The sequence below is a fragment of the Oncorhynchus nerka genome, linkage group LG22 (genome assembly GCF_034236695.1).
Source record: "Oncorhynchus nerka isolate Pitt River linkage group LG22, Oner_Uvic_2.0, whole genome shotgun sequence".
Classification (NCBI taxonomy): domain Eukaryota; kingdom Metazoa; phylum Chordata; class Actinopteri; order Salmoniformes; family Salmonidae; genus Oncorhynchus; species Oncorhynchus nerka.
In genome coordinates, this window is record NC_088417.1 from 92497443 (window position 1) to 92521777 (window position 24335).

Here is a 24335-nt window from a genome sequence, read left to right on the forward strand (position 1 = left end):
CCCGATTCCAAAGCTATATGACATTACAGAGAACGAATGCTGTACTTCATGAAATTCTCGCTAATGTTTTTTATTTTTTAAACTAAGGTGCGTAAAGATGGAGGAATTCAGATTTAAAAAAAATGTTTTTGGGGTGGAGGAATTCAGATATGACGTCATTGTTTTCAGCACTACCCACAGTTCTTAAACTATGGCTCCCAAATTTAACAAAATGTGCCAGTAAATCAGCTCAATCTACTTTTTAGTATACTGTGCTTTGCTGATACAAAAGGATAACGGAGAGCACTGTACAATACGGCGAATTGAGAAAACAAGGCATTTTAGGTAAGTACATGAGGGTAGCCATCTTTAGGGTAGCCAACCTTAGTTATTAGCCATATTTATACACCTATGTTATTGACTCCCATTCCCTACTTGAAGGAGAGCTTTCCTTGTCCCAGAATCGCCCAGAACGCACCGTGCGGCCCATTGACGACGCATGGGCAATTTACACCATGGGCGTTAATACGATTCCAATGGAGTATCTCTGGATATACTGACATCCGTTGGCTGGTTTCCTGTATTTGCATGCCCACAAAAAAGGGTATTCACTAGTTACACCGTTCATAAAGTCATAAACCACGCCCATTTTTACATTTGTAATTTTAAAATGTAATTCTAAACCTTACTTTAACCACAATGTTTTGTTTTCATATTTTTTTTTGCGACATATTGTCAATTTTGACTTAGTCTGCGCTATCTAGTGGAAACTACAAAAAAGGGCCCCTGCGTCTTTAACTGCAAATTGTACTGAATTTTATTTCGCGAGATTTGCTTGGCGTGGTGACCCATGTGAGCGACACCTCCTGCAAGAATCATTCTCCCCTGCAGAGGAAAAGGCTATGGAGTGCTGAACGTTTTCACTGTTATTCCCCTTTCCCCCAAGCCCCTGTATTTGTTGTGATTAGATTTCTGTAACCTTTTTGGTGGCTATCGGGCGGTGGAACGATGTGGATTCAAATTCGGACCATAGACGGAAAGGAGACACGAATCATTGAGGATCTTTCCAGGCTGACCAAAATTGAGTCTCTGAGGCTGAAAATCCAAGATATCTTCAATGTAAACCCCGGACAACAACGATTATTCTATCGGGGCAAACAGGTAGATGTCTCACCTATGGCCATCGTAACAGTTGTTTGTTTACGTTGCAGGATTAGGTGTCAGGCTGCTAACGTTGTACTTAATACCGGAGCTTCCTGTTTTGAAGGGAATTCGCCAACAGTTCTTGCGCAAGAACCAAGAGGACGCACTCTGCCAGTGATATTAATTTGCTGCTGTTGTCCCCATTCATGCTTTATCTACTGTTGGATACATTGTTGCAGCGTTTTCAGTTGGCCTATTTAAAATGCAATCGCCAACACTTGAGCTAGAGAGCTGAGAAATGGCGTATACTTCCTGGTCTTTTCCCCCCAGATATTTAGTGTTGGGAAGGAAATGGAAAATGTCCATTCAGATCCAATTACCAATTAGATTTTTTTTCTGTTTTCATTTTCTTATATTTTGGATAGGTGGGCATATTTTATATAATTACCCCGTAATAGTCTTAGATGTTGAAAACGCGGCGGAATCATGTTTGCAAAAACATCTGGGATCTTTACTAATGTTTCATTGCCTTTCATATTCATGCGGCATGTGATTGTATGATGCATTTGTTTACGCTTAGGATGCGTTGCTCCACGTGCATTGCCATCCAGTGAAGTGCAGTGTTTACACCCGCGCGCTACTGGTTTGACACACTCGACGTCACTGCATAGTGAACACGGTGGTTAGGCTTTCTAGTGAAATATGCTACGGTCAGAGTGATCTAAGCATGATTACTTTGTTTCCCCCATATTCTGCATGTACATGTAAATCTTAAATACTTAGTGATATATTGAATACTGTCTTTCAAATTTAGTATGAGTTAGATAAGAGGTTCTGCTGGACAATTACTCCTGGGGATTCTAGACAATTTTCTTTAAAAATGTAACCTTTATGAAATATGCAAGTCGGTCAAGAACAAATTCTTATTTACTATGATTGCCTAACTGTGGGGCAGAACGACAGATTTTTACCTTGTCAGCTTGGGGATTCGATCTAGCAACCTTTCGGTTACTGGCCCAACGCTCTAACCACTGCTCTAACCATTAGGCTACCTGTAGTTCTAGACAGTACTCCTGGGGATTCTAGACAGTACTCCTGGGGATTCTAGACAGTACTCCTGGGGATTCTAGACAGTACTCCTGGGGATACTAGACAGTACTCCTGGGGATTCTAGACAGTACTCCTGGGGATTCTAGACAAGTACTCCTGGGGATTCTAGACAAGTACTCCTGGGAATTCTAGACAAGTACTCCTGGGGATTCTAGACAAGTACTCCTGGGGATTCTAGACAAGTACTCCTGGGGATTCTAGACAAGTACTCCTGGGGATTCTAGACAAGTACTCCTGGGGATTCTAGACAAGTACTCCTGGGGATTCTAGACAAGTACTCCTGGGGATTCTAGACAAGTACTCCTGGGGATTCTAGACAAGTACTCCTGGGGATTCTAGACAAGTACTCCTGGGGATTCTAGACAAGTACTCCTGGGGATTCTAGACAGTACTCCTGGGGATTCTAGACAAGTACTCCTGGGGATTCTAGACAAGTACTCCTGGGGATTCTAGACAAGTACTCCTGGGGATTCTAGACAAGTACTCCTGGGGATTCTAGACAGTACTCCCGGGGATTCTAGAAGCTGAAGTGGATTGACACATTTTCTCTCATTAACGTTACCTCTTTTACAATAGGACATTGATCAGTCAGTGCAACATTGTATTTTCTGAGACTTCACATAATGCCTTGTCATAATTTCAGTGTTTGTGAAGGTCATTTTTTTTAGGGCTCTGTTTACAATGTAGTAATAATGATTGGCTGCTTGAGTGTTGTCAGAATAGGTGACACCCACCTACAACCACCTAATGACTCAAAATGCAGGCAGTTAAGAAAAACACTGGCAATACGGTTGGAGACATCCTGTTCAGTCCTACTGCCCATGTAATGGCCATTAAGTCCTCTCCTGTGTGTGTCAAACCACATTGTATTTGTCACATGCTTTGTGAACAACAGGTGTAGACTAACAGCGAAATGCTTACTTACGGGCCCTTCCCAACAATGCAGAGAGAAATAATCTAAAAATAATAACACAACGAATAAATGCAGAATGAGTAATCACTTGGCTTTATACACGGGGTACCAGTACCGAGTTGATGTGCAGGGTTATGAGGTAATTGTGGTAGATATGTACATATATATAGAGGTAAAGTGACTAGGCAACAGGATAGATAATAAACAGTAGCAGGAGCGAGTCAAGAGTTAGTGCAAAAAGGATCAATAGTTAACCAAATAGCTACCCGGACTAACTATTTAGCAGTCTTATGGCTTGGGGGTAGAGAGAGAGAGAGTGTGTGTGTGTGTGTGTGTGTGAGACACCCACTTCATAATTGGCGGTAATCTGAGTAATCAGATGTAGAATGCTGGGAGGAGGAGGCTGTAGTCAGGCAGTTAATCGTCTGAGCGCTATGTCCCTGTGTGCTTCTCAAATGGCACCCTGTTTCTTATATAGTACATTCCTTTTGATCACAACCTGTATGCACTAGGTAGAGAATAAGGAGCCATTTGGGACACTACCTGCGTGGGGAATAATTAAAGTTGGAATAATGACTCGACAGGCACCCCGTAAAGAAAATACTGCTTTTCTATTATCAGATAATACACTTTAATCACACCATTTTATTCTAGTTATTTGATTTACCATAGAAATGACTTCCTTTTTGAAGGCCAGTTAGCCATCCTTAAATCCTAGGCCCCACTTCTACATTTCATCTGGAAATAAATCAACAAAAGCAGAATCGTGTCTGGCATCGAAACAAAATCAACCTATTTATTTTTCTTCTTCTTATTATTATTACATGAAGTTGAAATGGTTTTTGTCTCTGCACATGCATGCTTGGGGAGGGATTCCATTCCTGCGGAAGTCGTTTGTTGCTGTATAATGTTGTACAGCATGAGGTGTCGGCCATTTTGCATTTTTTGAATGAGGAATCCCTCCATGTGTTTGTCTGTGTAGAGGAAACATGGGACGTAGCCACACCAAGCCTACTTTTTTTGTGGAGAGTAAGCGACTAATTAATTGTTTTATTTGACCTTTATTTTACTAGGCAAGTCAGTTAAGAACAAATTCTTATTTTCAATAACGGCCTAGGAACAGTGAGTTAACTGCCTGTTCAGGGGCAGAACGGCAGATTTGTACCTTGTCAGCTCGGGGGTTTGAACTTCCAACCTTCCGGTTACTAGTCCAACGCTCTAACCACTAGGCAGGTTCCATTTTATAAAGTGAATTTAAACAAAAGACCTGCACTTGGTTAGCTTTGACACGGGTGTTCAGTTGACAGCCCACATATGTTTCATCACCGTGTGATTTATGCATGGCTGTCTGTTTTCTAAGGAAACAATATGTGTTTCTCTTCATGCATTTCCATACAGAGTGTTGAATTTTCCCACTATCCTTTTATTTATGCCTAGTTAATGATGATGATGATAATAATACATAATGTGTCATTTAGCAGATGCTTTTATCCAACACGACTTAGTCATGCGTGCATACATTTTTTGATGTAGAGGTGCTCCCGGGAATCGAACCCACTATCCTGGCGTTGCAAGCACTATATTCTACCAAATTAGCTTCAGAGGACCACAATATGTGCTAGGCTATGGTTTTGAGGGTTATGAGGCTTATTATCAGTGCTGATTTTGTGGAGTACTGTTGTACTGTAGTATAGTTGTACTGTAGTGAAGGCCTGGTAGTACAGTAATGTACTGTAGTAAAGTTGTAGTGTAGGTCTACTAGGACAGTAATGTAAAGTAGTGTAGGTCTAGTAGTATAGTTGTACTGTAGTATAGTTGTAGTGTAGTACAGTAATGTACTGTAGGAAAGTTGTAGTGTAGGCCTAGTAGTACTGTAGTAAAGTTGTACTGTAATACTGTAGTGTAGTAGAGTAATGTACTGTAGTAAAGTTGTACTGTAATACTGTAGTGTGGTACTGTAATACTGTAGTGTAGTAAAGTTCTACTGTAGTGTAGTACAGTAATGTACTGTAGTAAAGTTGTACTGTAATAGGGTAGTATAGTAATGTACTTTTATTTCCTTTGCCTCGTAGTAAAACAGGCAGGGTGGGTGGGGGATTTCCACGTGTGAAGAAATGTGAAGAATGAGCCACTCACAGTACCAACTACCGAAACACTGTTAGAATATGCTGCCGGAGGAGACCCGTTCAACTCATTCAACATCAAAATGGCGTCGTTTCAGACCTAGTTCAATGCATTGACTGACTCTGTCCTTGTGTTTGAAGATGGTCCGTTTTACAGAGCCACAGTGGTCTTGTAAGTCTGTGGTAAAGGTGCCTTTTATAGTCTTTATAGTACCTGCCTAACAGTCACCCACTTTCCCTTACATAGGAATACAGTCACCATTGCCATTCTCTTTCAGATCAGAACATGCCGTCTCATCACACTCAAGGCTTGTGATTGGCTGGTTTTGAATTATGCTCCCTGTCTATTGGCGAGTGAGTGTTGCTCAGAGTGTTTGAAGGTCAGGCAGTAGTATTTCACTGTTCGAGTTGTAATGACCTTTCGGTGCCAAAAAAAAAACACTCGTACGTCTGGAATGTTATAAATGCTCCCAAATGCGAGAAAATACCGATCAACTGTTTTTCATAAACACAAATACACACACAATGTTTTCAACACGACAGACTAATAAACCGTGACACATTTTCTCTGTTGGAAAACCCAGGGCATTCGTTCAGTTATCTTGGTACTGCTCAGAGGCATTGAGGGCTTTGTAAGAACCGGTTCCATCGTTGTCCAGGGTTTCGGGGGACAGGGATAAGAGTGAGCTGCAGTCATCCATGCGTACAGGCACGCCCAGTTTAGGGCTGGGCTGGCTGAAGGTTTGAAGCCTGTCGTCTGACAGGGCTGAGGGCACTTGAATCCATTTACATAGTGCTTCTTGCCTGCAGTGGAGGCAGTGTTAATAACCTGATGAAAGTTGGTGTCCTTTATGAGTTAAGGAACAGTGTGCCATTTTAAGAAGCGACAGTTGCGGTAGATCAATGTAGTCCATGGTCGTGTTTGTAAGGGCACACTGTAATAAGACTGTTTCAAAGCATTTTGTAACAGAAAACAACAATGAGCATTAGATAGTCCCTCTCCTTTTTCTTCCATTTTGTGCCTACTGAACACAACCCAGTATTCTGTGAATCCTGTAGGTCAAAGGTCAGAGTAATTGTTACGTATGAATTGGTGTGTGTTTTCTGAGAGAGGTGAAAAATGGGAGTAGGAGGGAATCAATCCAAAGCTTTAGGGGTTTTATTGTGCCTATCTTTCCTGCCGTCCTGCCATAGAGAACACCTTACAGACACTGTGCTTAAGGACAATAAATCAATTGGACGTTGGTAACCACAAACCTAGCTCTGGCTTATATAATAAACACAATAACAAGTCTTTAAAAAAAATGTTACATGGAAATATTCTAGTTTAGTCCAAGTTTAGCCATTTCTATGTTCAAATACCCTGCACGTGGATTTAGATTTTAGGATTTTCGGTTATCACAGTATTCGCACGGTCCAGTCTAGTTCTTTTGTTGGTGGCTTCATCAGTGGCGGTGCTATGTTGAAGCCTGTGTGTTCTTCATTTGAATAGCAGCTAGCTACAGAAACTGTGCCACGGCTGTTGGTAATGCAAGGTAATTGGGAGCACTTTCCTTCTCACTGTACCAGACCGGTTTGTCAAAAACGCAGGGTCCTGCTTTACAAACACAACGGCTAGGAAGAAACAAGGTTTGGCGGGTGGGAGCAAGCCGCACCGAGCCAAATCAAGTCGACTTCTTTTTGTCCATGTATTTACTAGAGCTAAAGAATGGAATCTATTTGAGGAACACATGACTGTGTTCTGTATAGATGACTAAATACTGCAGAGTTTGGGTACACTCTAGATGTCCAGTTCCATGTCAGTGTTTTGGGCTGCTTGGGGCCGGGGTGTTCGCTCTTGATAAGGAACGTGACCTTGTTTTTTTTGTTTTTTCCCCCTATTGCTCCCCTCTTTGGCAGTCTAGCGGGCGGTAGGCGAGGGGTGGGTTGGGCGGCGGGATGGGCTGTGGGGGATGGGGTACGGAGCAGGAGCACTGTGTGTGTGTGTTGGGCGTTTTCTAACTTATCCCAGAATTACTTTCTCCCTGCCAGGCTGACTGTGGCTCTCTAGTCTCTCACCACTGACTCTATAGACTAGTCTCTCACCACTGACTCTATAGACTAGTCTCTCACCACTGACTCTATAGACTAGTCTCTCATCACCGCACCACTGACTCTATAGACTAGTCTCTCATCACCGCCCCACTGACTCTATAGACTAGTCTCTCATAACCGCCCCACTGACTCTATAGACTAGTCTCTCATAACCGCCCCACTGACTCTATAGACTAGTCTCTCATCACCCCACTGACTCTATAGACTAGTCTCTCATCACCCCACTGACTCTATAGACTAGTCTCTCATCACCCCACTGACTCTATAGACTAGTCTCTCACCACCGGCCCCACTGACTCTATAGACTAGTCTCTCATCACCCCACTAATTTGGTATGGTTTTGCACCTTTGTTGCATTAGGGAAATTAATCGTCACACATACAGCCCTGACTCACTTATAAAATACACACACACACTCAGCTGTGCGTACACACAAAACAAGTGCATTTTGGAATCACAGTGCATTTTAGAAGCACAGTTCATATACTGATGCTTTGATAGGTTCCATGGCACCTACCCACAAGCACCTTCCCCAATTCTGGTTGATCCCAGGTGGTCCAATTCACTTAATTGGCAGAAGCACAAAAGTACCATGAAATAATATATGGTAATATGGTAATAATATAAATATTCTGTCATTTTAATTTCATAGTACTTTTTTTTCTCTGTTGTGTTTTAAAATCATTGTGAGATGCCAAGTCATATCTATCAGCCAAGATAGAATCTAATGGACTTTTAAAAAAACTTAAAAATTTTTTTTTTTGCCTTTTTCTCCCCAATTTTGTGGTATCCAATTGTTTAATAGCTACTATCTTGTCTCTTCGCTACAACTCCGTACGGGCTCGGGAGAGACGAAGGTTGAAAGTCATGCGTCCTCTGATACACAACCCAACCAAGCCGCACTGCTTCTTAACACAGCGCGCAACCAACCCGGAAGCCAGCCACACCAATGTGCCACCAATGTGGTTAGCGTGCACTGCGCTATTAGGTCCAGCAATTGCCTATTCAAACACTAAAGGAGACGTTCAATAATTACGTATTCAAAATATAAAAAATTCCCAACCTTGCCAATGCGTAAGCAAAGCATGTCCTATGCAATTTTTAGTCACTGTCTGAGTGCTGTGCTTGTAATGATTAGAAATTAGCTTTTCAAAGACCGTTTGGCTGACTTGTCACCTTGGATAAGATAAACACAGAAAGTAGTTTGACTGGGGAGAGGTGGTAATTGTGATCAATAACCAAATAATAATAATGAGAATACACACTAGGGTCGTCCCTGACAACAACAAAAAATCTTGGTTGACCGTAAGCAGTCTGTTCTTCCAACCAATCAAATTTTTTAAACTTGTATTTTTCACACACAGTTGAAGTCAGAAGTTTACATACACTTAGGTTGGAGTCATTAAAACTAGTTGCTCCTACCCTCTACTTTTTTGAACATTTTGTTAAAAATCGCGCAACATTTCAGCGCCCTGCTACTCATGCCAGGAATATAGTACGTTCATATGGTTAGAATGTGTGGATAGGAAACCCTCGGACGTTTTTAAAACTGGTTAAATCACGACTGTGGCTATAACATAACGTGTGCGTTACATCGGAAAGCGCAGGAAAACCTGATCACAGAAAATGGAAATAAATATCCTTGCGCCACTTCCAGCAATTGTTAACAGTGAGCCGAATTAGATAAGACCGAGCATTCAACTCCCACAGCATCCCCATGTTGTCTAGAGTCTTGTGAATTGAATCATCTTTGATTCTTGGTTGAACCGAAACAGGGGCACCACTTACCTCCGGTCTCCGCCCAGATGATTCCGGAAGAGCTCTCTCGTGAAATTTTTTCCAAGACGACAGCTAATGATTTTTACATCGCCTACGGATGATTTTTATCGCTTATTAACGTTTACTAATACCTAAAGTAGCATTACAAACGTATTTCGAAGTGTTTTGTGAAAGTTTATCGTCTACTTTTTGAATTAAAAAAAATGACGTTACGTTGTGAAATCGCTGTTTTTTTCGTTTATCACACAGTCTACATATAACGATATCTTGGCTTTATATGGCCCGATTTAATCGAAATAAAGACCCAATAGTGTTTATGGGACATCTAGGAGTGCCAACAAAGAAGATGGTGAAAGGTAATGACTGTTTTCTATTTTATTGTGCGGTTTGTGTAACGCCGAAATGCTAATTATTTTGTTTACGTCCCCTGCTGTGCTTTTGTGTTGTAGTGTATTGGTGCATGCTATCAGATAATAGCTTCTCATGCTGTCGCCGAAAAGCATTTTAAAAATCTGACTCGTTGCCTGGATTCACAACGAGTGTAGCTTTAATTTGATACCCTGCATGTGTATTTTAATGAACTTTTGAGTTTTAACTAATACTATTAGCATTTAGCGTAGCGCATTTGCATTTCCAGAGCTCTAGTTGGGACGCAAGCGTCCCAAGTAGAAGCAAGAGGTTAAAAAGTCATTTTTCAACCACTCCACAAATTTCTTGTTAACAAATTATAGTTTTGGAAAGTCAATAAAGACATCTACTTTGTGCATGACACAAGTAATTTTTCCAATAATTGTTTACAGACAGATTATTTCACTTATAATTCAATGTAATACAATTCCAGTGGGTCAGTTTACAACATACACTAAGTTGACTGTGCCTTTAAACAACTTGGAAAATTCCAGAAAATGATGTCATGGCTTTAGAAGCTTCTGATAGGCTAATTGACATCATTTGAGTCAATTGGAGATGTACCTGTGGATGTATTTCAAGGCCTATCGTCAGACTCCGTGCATCTTTGCTTGACATCATGGGAACATCAAAAGAAATCAGCAGCTTCATCCTTGGGAGAAATTTCCAGAAGGCTGAAGGTACCACACTCATCTGTATAAATAATAGTACGCAAGTATAAACCTCATGTGACCACGCAGCCGTCATACCACTCAGGAAGGAGACATATTCTGTCTCCTAGAGATGAATGTACTTTGGTGCAAAAAGTGCAAATCAATCCCAGAACAACAGCAAAGGACCATAGTAAAACGAGTCCTATATCGACATAACCTGAAAGACCGCTCAGCAAGGATGAAGCCACTACTCCAAAACCACCATAAAAAATCCAGACTATGGTTTGCAACTGCACATGGGGACAAAGATCATACTTTTTGGAGAAATGTCCTTGGTCAGATGAAACAAAAATAGAAATGTTTGGCCATAATTACCATCATTATGTTTGGAGGATAAAGGGGGAGGCTTGCAAGCCGAAGAACACCATCCCAACTGTGAAGCACGGGGTGGAAGCATCATATTGTGGGGGTGCTTTGCTGCAGGAGGGACTGGTGCACTTCACAAAATAGATGGCATCATAAGGTAGGAAAATGATGTGGATATATTAAAGCAACATCTCAAGACATCAGTCAGGAAGATAAAGCTTGGTCGCAAATGGGTCTTCCAAATGGAAAATGACCCCAAGCATACTTCCAAAGTTGTGACAAAATGGCTTAAGGACAACAAAGTCAAGGTATTGAAGTGGCCATCACAAAGCCCTGACCTCAATCCCATAGAAAATGTGTGGGCAGAACTGAAAAATCGTGTACGAGCAAGGAGGCCTACAAACCCGACTCAGTTACACCAGCTCTGTCAGGAGGAATGGGCCAAAATTCATCCAACTTATTGTGGGAAGCTTGTGGAAGGCTACCCGAAATGTTTGATCCAAGTTAAACTATATTAAAGGCAATGCTACCAAATACTAATTGAGTGTTTGTAAACTTCTGACTCACTGGGAATGTGATGAAATAAATAAAGCTGAAACAAATGATTCTCTCTACTATTATTCTGACATTTCACATTCTTAAAATGAAGTGGTGATCCTGACTAACCTAAAACGAAATGTTTGGGATTAAAAACTTAGTTTAAATGTAATTGGCTAAGGTGTATGTAAACTTCTGACTTCAAGTGTATGTGTATATATATATATTATATATATATATATATATATATATATGTCTCTGTGTTTTAATAAAATCATCCATATGCATTGAGCTTGTTTGATACTTTAAGCTTACTGTTTGATGAAATAAGACAGAAATGACTCGAGGGAGCCAGAGCTCTAGATAACCAGGGAAGAAAATATATCCCGAAGTTGCTGGTAATAAATAAATAAACGAGTCGTCATCAACCCTTCTGATGTGGAATGCCGATATATCTTACCATTTCTACTGATCTGCGTGACAGTTATGGTTTTCATATACACATTTTTGCCGAACAGTTTCATTTATGATAACTTCTTCATATCTCAAAATCAATGTCATGTGGTTAATCACAATGCTATCTAAATAAAAAAAATGATACATACTAAAAAAGTAATTTCTATTGCCATTTATGTAAAAATAGCCTACACAAAGCCAACAAATAAAAACATTGCAGCCTGCAGGTAGAAAACATCCTGATTTTAATATAAATATCCTATAATTCACATTGGCTACACATGGCCTGTCTGCAACCAACTTGAAACATTGTATCAACAATTAACTTGGGTCCAGCTGAAGCTTGAGCTAGCTAACTTGCAACATTGTTTAAAATACTTTGGGCCCTCAGTTTCCTGCCCAGTGAGCTCGGGACGTACACAGCTGTAGGGTATTTACGCAAGGGATAAGAAGCAGTGCTTGACTTTGGCAGAAGCTCACCGGAGAGGAGTGCCGACACCTCAAATGTTCTACTGCTTGAGCTCCTGTTCCTCTTTATAGAATATTAACTCAAAAGTATTGAGGAGCTCCTGCACCTAAATATAAACAGTACTAGCACCCAAAATGAGTACCAAAACATATTTCAGTTCAAGTCAAGCACTGATGAGAAGTAATCAGGTAGGCCTATTTTATGACTTTTCCACTGAATCAGAGCATAGCATTTTCCCCTTCACTCTGAGTTGTTATCGAAAGGGAGAGAGCTGGAAAGATTTTTCAAGTACATTGAGGAACTATTGTCATTCTCAATGGATGTAAAAACAGACTTTGTTTGCCTGCTGTTTGAGGTGAAGAAAGCATTACTTTAGGAAGCTCCACGGGTCATTAGTGGTTGTGCGTTAAGCCAATCAGAAATTCTATCAGACATCCCCAAATGGCCACATTAATATACCTACATTTGCATGCAGGCCATGTAGCCTAGAGGGCTATTTCTATGCGTATTCATGCTTACTCAGCATTGACAGGAGCGCTTCAAACAAAAGACTATGACTAAATTGACAATTCGTAAATAGAATGAAATAAACCAAAACTTGTTTCTCACAAGTGTCGCAGCATAGGTTGTGGGTTCTGCAAACAAAATGTCCACTCTGACAATGAGAACGGCAAAAGACTGGAATAATATGTTGAAAGCATTAACATAAATTACCATAACAAAACAAACATTGTAGATTAGGAATTAACGGTAAATGTACTACTGGCGATGTATGTAAAGGGGAATTGATAGACGCTAACAATCAAATGCAAACAATTCACACAATGTTATGAAACAATGACTGTGCACAAATTGTCAGAAGAGAGCACATTCTAGAGAAGTGCATTGTGCATCTGGGTACTGCATGGTTAATCTGATGTCTGCATTGGCTGTGTAGCATTTATGGTGATAAGCCTTCTCAGAAATCAGGGCACTCATACTTCTTGTGCTTTGCTGAGCAGTGCAAAGCTGTGGTGAAGGAAATTGTCAAGGAAGTGAGTTTTTGTGCTTTCTACAGGATGCACCGCCCCCACCTACAGTCAACCAATCATGTCAATGCAGAGCCATACAGAGCCCTCCACACTGTTGTAACAGTTGGGAGGAGCATGGCGATGCGGTATGGAGCTCGATTTGGTCTCTGGAGGCTCCGCAATTGCGTCGCACCCTCCATATGGAGCCTCCGACCACATTTTCAGATAAATTGGCTCTGTCTAGGCCTCCGCAATGGATTAGTTCACTGAGATGGGTGCATATATGTAGATGTTTTTGTCATTTAGAAATGTTCTTGACAGAAAAGCACCCCCCCCCCTGTTAAAATAACATCAAATTGATCAGAAATGCAGTGTAGACATTGTTAATGTTCTAAATTACTATCGTAGCTGGAAACGGCTGATTTTTAATGGAAGCCCAGCATCCTGGAGTCTTCTCTTAACTGTTGACCTTGAGACGGGTGTTTTGCGGGTACTATTTAATGAAACTGCCAGTTGAGGACCTGTTTCTCAAACTAGATACTTTAAAGTTCTTGTCCTCTTGCTCAGTTGTGCACCGGGGCCTCCCTTTCCTTTCTATTCTGGTTAGGGCCAGTTTGCACTGTTCTGTGAAGGGAGTAGTACACAGTGTTGTACGAGATCTTCAGTTTCTTGGCAATTTCTCGCATGGAATAGCCTTGGTTCTGAGAAATGGACTGACGAGTTTCAGAAGAAAGGTCTTTGTTTCTGGCCATTTTGAGCCTGTAATCGAACCCACAAATGCTGATGCTCCAGACACTCAATGAGTCTAAGAAGGCCAGTTTTATTGCAACACAACAGTTTTCAGCTGTGCTAACATAATTGCAAAAGGGTTTTCTAATGATCAATTTGCCTTTTAAAATTATAAACTTGGATTAGCTAACACAACGTGCCATTGGAACACAGGCGAGATGGTTGCTGATAATGGGCCTCTGTACGCCTATGTAGATATTCCATAAAAAAATCTGCCGTTTCCAGCTACAATACATTTACAACATTAGCCATGTCTACTCTGTATTTCTGATCAATTTGATGTTATCTTAATGGGGAAAAAATGTTGTTTTTCTTTCAAAAACAAGGACATTTCTAAGTGACCCCAAACCTTTGAACGGTAGTGTGTGTCTGTGTGTCTAAAGTTTTAGAACACCTACTCATTCCAGGATTTCTTTATTTTGGCTATTTTCTAAATTGTAAATAATGGTGAAGACATCAAAACTATGAAGTAACACATGGAATCATATAGTAACCAAAAAATGTTAAAGAAATCCAAATATATTTGAGATTCTTCAAATAGCCACTCTTTGCCTTGATGACAGCTTTGTACACTCTTGGAATTCTCTCAACCAGCTTCACCTGGACTGCTTTTCCAACTGTCTTGAAGGAGTTCCCACATATATGCCGAGCACTTGTTGGCTTCTTTTCCTTCACTCTGTGGTCCAACTCATCCCAAGCCATCTAAAAACAATTTTGGGACTCAATGAAAACAACAGTGGCTGTAATAATTTATACTGCATGATCTTATTTTATTATTCACATAAGGATATATCAAGTTATTATTATTACCCCTTTGTACACCAAGAGTGACATTTTGCAAAAGCAAATGGCAGTGAGCTAACCAACCATAACATTTCAAATAGACCGGATGTATGGCATATTATCCAATCGGCCAAAAATGTCACCATCTCTTGAACATTTCTAAACACCAAATTTGTAAAAAATATATATATTTTTTAAAGTATTCAGACTCTGTGATTACAGCCTTGAAACTTCTTTGACCCTACAAGCTTGGCACACCTGTATTTGGGGTATTTCTCCCATTCTTCTCTGCAGATCCTCTCAAGCTCTGTCAGGTTGGATGGGGAGCATTGCTGCACAGCTATTTTCAGGTCTCCAGAGATGTTCGATCGGGTTCAAGTCTGTGCTCCGGCTGGGCCACTCAAGGACATTCAGAGACTTGTCCCTAAGCCACTCCTGCTTTGTCTTGGCTGTGTGCTTCGGGTCATTGTCCTGTTGAGGCTAAGGTTTACCTTGCAATCTGAGGTCCTGAGCGCTCTGGATCAGGTTTTCATCAAGGATCTCTCTGTACTTTGCTCCGTTCAGCTTTCCCTCGATTCTGACTAGTCTCAGAGTCCCTACCACTGAAAAACATCCCCACAGCATGATGCTCCCACCATCATGCTTCACCGTAGGGATGGTGCCAGGTTTCCTCCAGACGTGACGCTTGGCATTCAGGCCAAAGAGTTCAATCTTGGTTTTCATCAGTTTTTCTCATGGTCTGAGAGTCCTTTAGGTGCCTTTTGGCAAACTCCGAGCATGTGCCTTTTACTGAAGAGTGGCTTCCATCTGACCACTCTACCATAAAGGCCTGAAGTGTTGTGGAGTGTTGCAGAGACTGTTGTCCTTCTGGATGGTCCACCCATCTCCACAGGAACTCTGGAGCTCTGTCAGTGACCATCAGGTTCATGGTTACCTCCCTGACCAAGGCCCTTCTCCCCCGATTGCTCAGTTTGGCCCGGGCAGCCAGCTCTAGGAAGAGTCTAGGTGGTTCTTAACTTATTCCATTTAAGAATGGTGGAGGCCACTGAGTTCTTGGGAACCTTCAATGCTGCAGAAATGTTTTGGTACCCTTCCTGTTTTTGCTTTGTCATTATGGTGTGTGTGTGTGTGTGTGTGTGTGTGTGTGTGTGTAGATTTGATTATTTATATTTAATCCATTTTAGAATAAGGCTGTAACAAAATGTGGAAAAAGTCAAGGGGTCTTAGTACTTTCCGACTGCACTGTAGAAAACATTCAATATCATGAACTAACTGCACCAGTGTTTTTTAGTATTTTTCTTGTTGCAACCTAAGGAGCCTATAAAACGTCTTGATAGAAAGTGGATTGCTTAGTTCATGGCTGCAGAGGGATATTATGTGAATAGTCATTGACCCTCCGATGAAAGGTCTAATGCAGATAATGTACACTGTGTTATGGCGTTCCATGCATATCATCATTGCCCCTTTCCCAACACAATAGATGAATTCAAGTCAGTGTGCCGCAGCCTGCCTAGTGTCCTTTTGTCCAGGATGGTTACCATAGAAATATAATTCCTAAAACGGACATTCCATTCAAGTCGATGTTCGGTGATGGGTAGTAATTATATTTCTATACTATGCTGTCAACGCCACACAGCAGACAGACACACATAAACACGGGGGGAGGGGGGTCCTTTATTGGTTGTCATAGCGACTTACCCCCCCTTCTAAGACTATGCATTTATTGGAGGAAAACATGCAGTGGAAGGCAGAGATTTGTGTTCATTTGTTGTGCTGACTTCAGGAATGGATGTCTGGTTTTGGGGAGACAAATTCAAATGTACAGCATATTTCCCGATTCACAATGGTGTTATTTCTTATTGGAATATTCTTGTTCTCATTGTCACAACTAAGATGCATTATTTCCCATTATTTCATTTTGAGAGATGCAGCCCCCACTGTAAAATGATTCCCTAGCCTTATCCCCCTGGTCGCATAACAACTAGGACATTTGGCCCATGGCCAGAGTAGATAGAAACCTGTCTGGTACAGGACAGGTGGTGCAGAGCTATTGATTGAGTCTGGAGGTGTAGTAGCTCTTCTTAGTTCAGGTCTTTTATAGGTTTTGATTCTGAATGGTGCTGAGCATCAACACATTGTCCCTCAGCCTTCTGCAGAATTCTGTCTTTGCCGTGCTCTGTGTTTGTCTCTCCTCAGCCTTCTGCAGAATTCTGTCTTTGCTCTGTGTTTGTCCCTCCTCAGCCTTCTGCAGAATTCTGTCTTTGCTCTGTGTTTGTCTCTCCTCAGCCTTCTGCAGAATTCTGTCTTTGCCGTGCTCTGTGTTTGTCTCTCCTCAGCCTTCTGCAGAATTCTGTCTTTGCTCTGTGTTTGTCTCTCCTCAGCCTTCTGCAGAATTCTGTCTTTGCCGTGCTCTGTGTTTGTCTCTCCTCAGCCTTCTGCAGAATTCTGTCTTTGCTCTGTGTTTGTCTCTCCTCAGCCTTCTGCAGAATTCTGTCTTTGCCGTGCTCTGTGTTTGTCTCTCCTCAGCCTTCTGCAGAATTCTGTCTTTGCTCTGTGTTTGTCTCTCCTCAGCCTTCTGCAGAATTCTGTCTTTGCCGTGCTCTGTGTTTGTCTCTCCTCAGCCTTCTGCAGAATTCTGTCTTTGCCGTGCTCTGTGTTTGTCTCTCCTCAGCCTTCTGCAGAATTCTGTCTTTGCTCTGTGTTTGTCTCTCCTCAGCCTTCTGCAGAATTCTGTCTTTGCCGTGCTCTGTGTTTGTGCTTGTCCCTTGACAACCAGCCTGTGCTCGGCATACGCTTCCGACGAATGTCGGCCAGTACCCCCCCCCCCAAAAAAAAACAAGACCAATATGTCTGCCTACCAGATCAATTTGAATGTATTTTTCAGATGCAAGAGGGCCAGATGCTGTTTGACTATCCCAAAGCTGTTTTACCCATCTCAAAGAGAAAAACCCCGAAAACAAAAAATAGCTGCCTATCTGACATTGATTTGTGTCTTTTATTTTTCAGATGGAAGATGGCCACACACTGTATGACTACAACGTGGGTCTGAACGATATCGTCCAGCTGCTTATCCGTTCCCAAGCGGGGGACGCTCCAGACAGTCCTCTCGTCATCTCCCCTGTCGTCAGCCCCAAGGAGTGTGACACAATGCCCCCCACCACCCCCAACACTACGACTGGTGCAGCTACCACCCCCTCTAAACCTACCACCGTGACCCCAACACTTACCCCCAAACCCACCACAGTCAACAACAACACAACCACCACTGGCGACACCAGTACTACCACCAACATCAGTACAACTACCAGTAAGAAGACGGGTATCACCAGTGATCCCAATAACAACGGAGACGAGTCTTCTTCTGGTCCATCGGCACCACTGGAGAAGCACGACAATCAGCCATCAACCTCTACACGTCCCTTCCTCATAGACGCGGGAATTGGGGTGTTCAAGGTAAAAGAGAAATAACTTGTGGTACAATTTTCTCTCAGGTTGATTCATTTGTGGTTTGTGTACGAAAGGCTGTGGGATAATATGCTATAGAATAAGAATATAATTAAGCAAAAAGGCCCGGGGGGTGGACACAATGCGTCATGCCTGATTGAGGCCTTTGCCGTGGTATATTGGTCATATACCCAAAGCCCTGAGGTGCCTTACTGTTATTATAAACTTATTACCAACGTAAAAATTGTTAGAACTGCCTCCCGGTGGCGCAGTGGTCTAAGGCACTGCATCGCAGTGCTAGCTGTGCCACCAGAGACTCTGGGTTCGATCCCAGGCACTGTCGCAGCCGGCCGCGACCGGGAGGCCCATGGGGCAGCGCACAATTGGCCTAGCATCGTCTGGGTTAGGGAGGGTTTGGCCGGCAGGATATCCTTGTCTAGTGACTCCTGTGTCGGGCTGGGCGCAGTGCGGGCTGGGCGCAGTGCATGCTGACCAGGTACACATTGGTGCGGCTGGCTTCTATTCTACTATAGCTCAGCTGGTTAGAGAGAGAGCATTCACAACTACTATAGCTCAGCTGGTTAGAGAGCATTCACAACTCTACTATAGCCCAGCTGGTTAAAGAGAGATTATTCACAACTACTATAGCTCAGCTGGTTAGAGAGAGAGCATTCACAACTCTACAAAATCTCAGCTGGTTAGAGAGCGAGCATTCACAACTCTAGCTCAGCTGGTTATAGAGAGAGCATTCACAACTCTACTATAGCTGAGCTGGTTATATAGAGAGCATTCACAACTCCACCATAGCTCAGCTGGTTAGAGAGAGAGCATTCACAACTACTATAGCTCAGCTGGTTAGAGAGAAAGCATTCACAACTCTACTATAGCTTAGTTGGTTATAGAGAGAGCATTCACAACTACTATAGCTCAGCTGGTTAGAGAGAGCATTCACAACTACTATAGCTCAGCTGGTTAGAGAGAGCATTCACAACTCTACTATAGCTCAGCTGGTTAGAGAGAGCATTCACAACTACTATAGCTCAGCTGGTTATAGAGAGAGCATTCACAACTCTACTATAGCTGAGCTGGTTATATAGAGAGCATTCACAACTCTACTATAGCTTAGTTGGTTATAGAGAGAGCATTCACAACTACTATAGCTCAGCTGGTTAGAGAGAGCATTCACAACTACTATAGCTCAGCTGGTTAGAGAGAGCATTCACAACTACTATAGCTCAGCTGGTTAGAGAGAGAGCATTCACAACTCTACTGGTTAGAGAGAGAGAGCATTCACAACTCTACTGGTTAGAGAGAGAGAGCATTCACAACTCTACTGGTTAGAGAGAGAGAGCATTCACAACTCTATTATAGCTTAGTTGGTTAGAGAGAGAGAGCATTCACAACTCTACTATAGCTCAGCTGGTTATAGAGAGCATTCACAACTCTACTATAGCTCAGCTGGTTATAGAGAGCATTCACAACTCTACTATAGCTCAGCTGGTTATAGAGAGCATTCACAACTCTACTATAGCTCAGCTGGTTATAGAGAGCATTCACAATTTAGGAGATACTGAAATATGTTTTGTTGTTAATTTCCTTCATGGCAATGGTACACCAGCAGCTGGTCATGCGGCCTCATTTCACCACCTTTTCCCCTTTGCATTGCTGTGGTTTGGGCCCACATGCCTGTGGTAGTTTGAATTGGCAGCCATGTCTCAACTCCCTCAGCGATCTGAACTCCATCTCCATAGTGACCGGCCGGCCAGGACACAGTGCTCAGGAGTGTTTAGCTACTGTAGCAGGTCCAGTGGTGTGGGTGCCAGTCAGGGGTCTGTCTGGCTGACTGGTGTGTGTGAGGTGGCTGGGTTGCTTTTATCTGTCCTATTTCACATGTGTGAATTGGAAATGTGTTTTTTTTTTTTGCATATCTCCCCGAGTCACCCTTGGAGAATGGGGTCACAGCCAGGGGAGGTTGATATATTGTTATGGGTCCTTATTCACAAAGCGTCTCAGAGTGGGAGTTATGCTATAGGATCAGTGTAGCCTTTTAGATCATAATGAATAGGATTTATATGGACGGGGGGTGGGGGGGGCGTCATACAACGGACCTCCTGTTCTGATAAGCGTTTTGAATACTGGCCCTGTACTCAAATGTCCCTGTTGAGTGATGTCTGGATGGGACTGTACCTCGTCTTTTACCTCATGGTATGTTGCTCTACAAATTTAATCTCCCCTAGGCCTAGAATCAGATAACAGGTTCTAGAAGCCATATTACTATGGAACAAATGGTTGCTAGGAATTTCTCTTGGTATTTTTTATTATTCATACTCACTTACAGTAAATGGTGGAGCTGCTACGTTTTGATGGACATGTCCTGTTCACAGTTAACACCAAAGCCAAGCTGCCGTGAGCCTAAAGATGCCTTGTAGACCCAAGCTCAGAGACACACTATACCCAGAGCCCAGCCCTGAGAGAGGGCCTGCCGCTGGTGAACCACAGCGGCTGTAAAAGATATGTGCTGGAACATGGACAGGACAGTCTCTTGGCTCAATGCTTATAGCGCCATCAAGGAGATGACTGCAGCTGTGTTTTCAGTTCCAAAAGTATGTGGACGCCTGCTCGTGGAACATCTCATTCCAAAATCATGGGCATTAATATGGAGTTGGTCCTCCCTTTGCTGCTATAACAGCCTCCACTCTTCTGGGAAGCCTTTCCACTAGATGTTGGAACATTGTTGCGGGGACTTGCTTCCATTCAGCCACAAAAGCATTAGTGAGGTCTGGCACTGATGTTGGGTCAATTAGGCCTGGCTCACAGTCGGCTTTCCAATTCATCCCAAAGGTGTTCGATGGGGTTTAGGTCAGGGCTCTGTGCAGGCCAGTCAAGTTCTTCCACACCGATCTCGACAAACCATTTCTGTATGGACCTCGCTTTGTGCACGGGGGCATTGTCCATGCTGAAATAAGAATACAATGGGTGTAGATCTTACTGTGAAATAGTTACAATCCCTTAACCAACAATTTAGTTTCAAGAAAATAGTTTAAAAAATATTTACTAAATAAACTAAAGTAAAATAATTAGGTGGGTGGGTGGGTAAGTAGGTAGGTAGGTGTAAAGTGACTGCATATCTAATAAACAGAGAGTAGCAGCAGTGTAAAAACAAAGGGTAGGGGTGGTGTCAATGCAAATAGTCTGGGTGGCCATTTGATGAATTGTTCAGCATTCTTATGGCTTGGATATAGAGGCTGATAAGGAGCCTTTTGGACATTGACTTGGATGTCATTGTATGCTGTAGTGTTAAAATCAAATCAAATTTAATTTGTCACATACACATGGTTAGCAGATGTTAATGCGAGTGTAGCGAAATGCTTGTGCTTCTAGTTCCGACAATGCAGTAATAACCAACAAGTAATCTAACTAACAGTTCCAAAACTACTGTCTTATACACAGTGTAAGGGGATAAAGAATATGTACATAAAGATATATGAATGAGTGATGGTACAGAGCAGCATAGGCAAGATACAGTAGATGGTATCAAGTACAGTATATACATATGAGATGAGTATGTAAACAAAGTGGAATAGTTAAAGTGGCTAGTGATACATGTATTACATAAGGATGCAGTAGATGATATAGAGTACAGTATATACGTATGCATATGAGATGAATAATGTAGCGTATGTAACATTATATTAGGTCGCATTATTTAAAGTGGCTAGTGATATATTTGACATCATTTCCCATCAATTCCCATTATTAAAGTGGCTGGAGTTGAGTCAGTGTCAGTGTGTTGGCAGCAGCCACTCAATGTTAGTGATGGCTGTTTAACAGTCTGATGGCCTTGAGATAGAAGCTGTTTTTCAGTCTCTCGGTCCCAGCTTTGATGCACCTGTACTGACCTCGCCTTCTGGATGATAGCGGGGTGAACCGGCAGTGGCTCGGGTGGTTGTTGTCCTTGATGATCTTTATGGCCTTCCTGTAACATCGGGTGGTGTAGGTGTCCTGGAGGGCAGGTAGTTTGCCCCCGGTGATGCGTTGTGCAGACCTCACTACCCTCTGGAGAGCCTTACGGTTGTGGGCGGAGCAGTTGCCGTACCAGGCGGTGATACAGCCTGCCAGGATGCTCTCGATTGTGCATCTGTAGAAGTTCTTCAGCCTCCTGAGGTTGAAGAGGCGCTGCTGCGCCTTCTTCACGATGCTGTCTGTGTGAGTGGACCAATTCAGTTTGTCTGTGATGTGTATGCCGAGGAACTTAAAACTTGCTACCCTCTCCACTACTGTTCCATCGATGTGGATAGGGGGGTGTTCCCTCTGCTGTTTCCTGAAGTCCACAATCATCTCCTTAGTTTTGTTGACGTTGAGTGTGAGGTTATTTTCCTGACACCACACTCCGAGGGCCCTCACCTCCTCCCTGTAGGCAGTCTCGTCGTTGTTGGTAATCAAGCCTACCACTGTTGTGTCGTCCGCAAACTTGATGATTGAGTTGGAGGCGTGCGTGGCCACGCAGTCGTGGGTGAACAGGGAGTACAGGAGAGGGCTCAGAACGCACCCTTGTGGGGCCCCAGTGTTGGGGATCAGCGGGGTGGAGATGTTGTTGCCTACCCTCACCACCTGGGGCGGCCCGTCAGGAAGTCAGTACCCAGTTGCACAGGGCGGGGTCGAGACCCAGGGTCTCGAGCTTGATGACGAGCTTGGAGGGTACTATGGTGTTGAATGCCGAGCTGTAGTCGATGAACAGCATTCTCACATAGGTATTCCTCTTGTCCAGATGGGTTAGGGCAGTGTGCAGTGTGGTTGAGATTGCATCGTCTGTGGACCTATTTGGGCGGTAAGCAAATTGGAGTGGGTCTAGGGTGTCAGGTAGGGTGGAGGTGATATGGTCCTTGACTAGTCTCTCAAAGCACTTCATGATGACTGAAGTGAGTGCTACGGGCGGTAGTCGTTTAGCTCAGTTACCTTAGCTTTCTTGGGAACAGGAACAATGGTGGCCCTCTTGAAGCATGTGGGAACAGCAGACTGGTATAGGGATTGATTGAATATGTCCGTAAACACACCGGCCAGCTGGTCTGCGCATGCTCTGAGGGCGCGGCTGGGGATGCCGTCTGGGCCTGCAGCCTTGCGAGGGTTAACACGTTTAAATGTCTTACTCACCTCGGCTGCAGTGAAGGAGAGTCCGCATGTTTTCGTTGCAGGCCGTGTCAGTGGCACTGTATTGTCCTCAAAGCGGGCAAAAAAGTTATTTAGTCTGCCTGGGAGCAAGACATCCTGGTCCGTGACTGGGCTGGTTTTCTTCTTGTAGTCCGTGATTGACTGTAGACCCTGCCACATACCTCTTGTGTCTGAGCCGTTGAATTGAGATTCTACTTTGTCTCTATACTGACGCTTAGCTTGTTTGATAGCCTTGCGGAGGGAATAGCTGCACTGTTTGTATTCGGTCATGTTACCAGTCACCTAAGATTTCCCTTCACTGGAACTAAGGGGCCCGAACCATGAAAAACAGCCCCGGACCATTATTCCTCCTCCACCAAACTTTACAGTTAGCACTATACATTCGGGCAGGTAGCGTTCTCCTGGCATCCACCAAAACCCAGATTAGTCCGTCGGACTGCCAGATGGTGAAGCCTGATTCATCCCTCCCGAGAACGCGTTTCCACTGTTCCAGAGTCCAATGATGGTGAGCTTTACACCACTCCAGCCGACCCTTGGCATCGCACATGGTGATCTTAGGCTTGTGTGGCTGAACAGCCATGGAAACCCATTTCATGAAGCTCCCGACGAACAGTCATTGTGTTGATGTTGCTTCCAGAGTCCGTTTGGAACTCGGTAGTGAGTATTGCAACCGAGGACAGACATTTTTTACGTGCCATGAGCTTCACCACCTGGTGGTCCCGTTCTGTGAGCTTGTGTGGCCCACCTCTTCGTGGCTGAGCCGTTGTTGCTCCTAGACGTTTCCACTTCACAATAACAGCACTTACAGTTGACCGGGGCAGCTCTAGCAGGGCAGACATTTGATGAAACTGACTTGTTGGAAAGGTGACATTCAATGGCGGTGTCACTTTTGAAAGCCACTGAGCTCTTCAGTAAGGCCATTCTGTTGCCAATGTTTGTCTATGGAGATTGCATGGCTGTGTGCTTGATTTCATACACCTGTCAGCAACGGGTGTGGCTGAAATAGCCAAATAGCCACAAACTTTTGGCATTGTAGTGTACTAACAGGATTACTTAAACACTCAAATGTACCATTGTGCACTCTGACTCACTGTCTAATAAATAGCATAT

General features: G+C 43.1%; 1 protein-coding gene across 2 annotated transcripts in view; it reads left to right on the top strand.

Moving 5' to 3' along the window:
• The first annotated feature begins 217 nt into the window (after positions 1-217).
• LOC115106004 (E3 ubiquitin-protein ligase UHRF1-like) overlaps positions 218-24335 on the top strand; it is a 47535-nt gene continuing 23417 nt past the window's right edge. Inside the window, exons 1-2 of one of the 2 annotated variants that reach the window (XM_065007577.1) lie at positions 218-324; positions 17619-18065. In XM_065007577.1, the coding sequence (XP_064863649.1) occupies positions 17619-18065 (447 nt within the window). In that variant the 5' untranslated portion in view covers positions 218-324. Of the gene's footprint in view, positions 325-803; positions 1141-17618; positions 18066-24335 lie in introns of those variants that run through there. The other variant, XM_029628568.2, reaches the window with a different exon arrangement.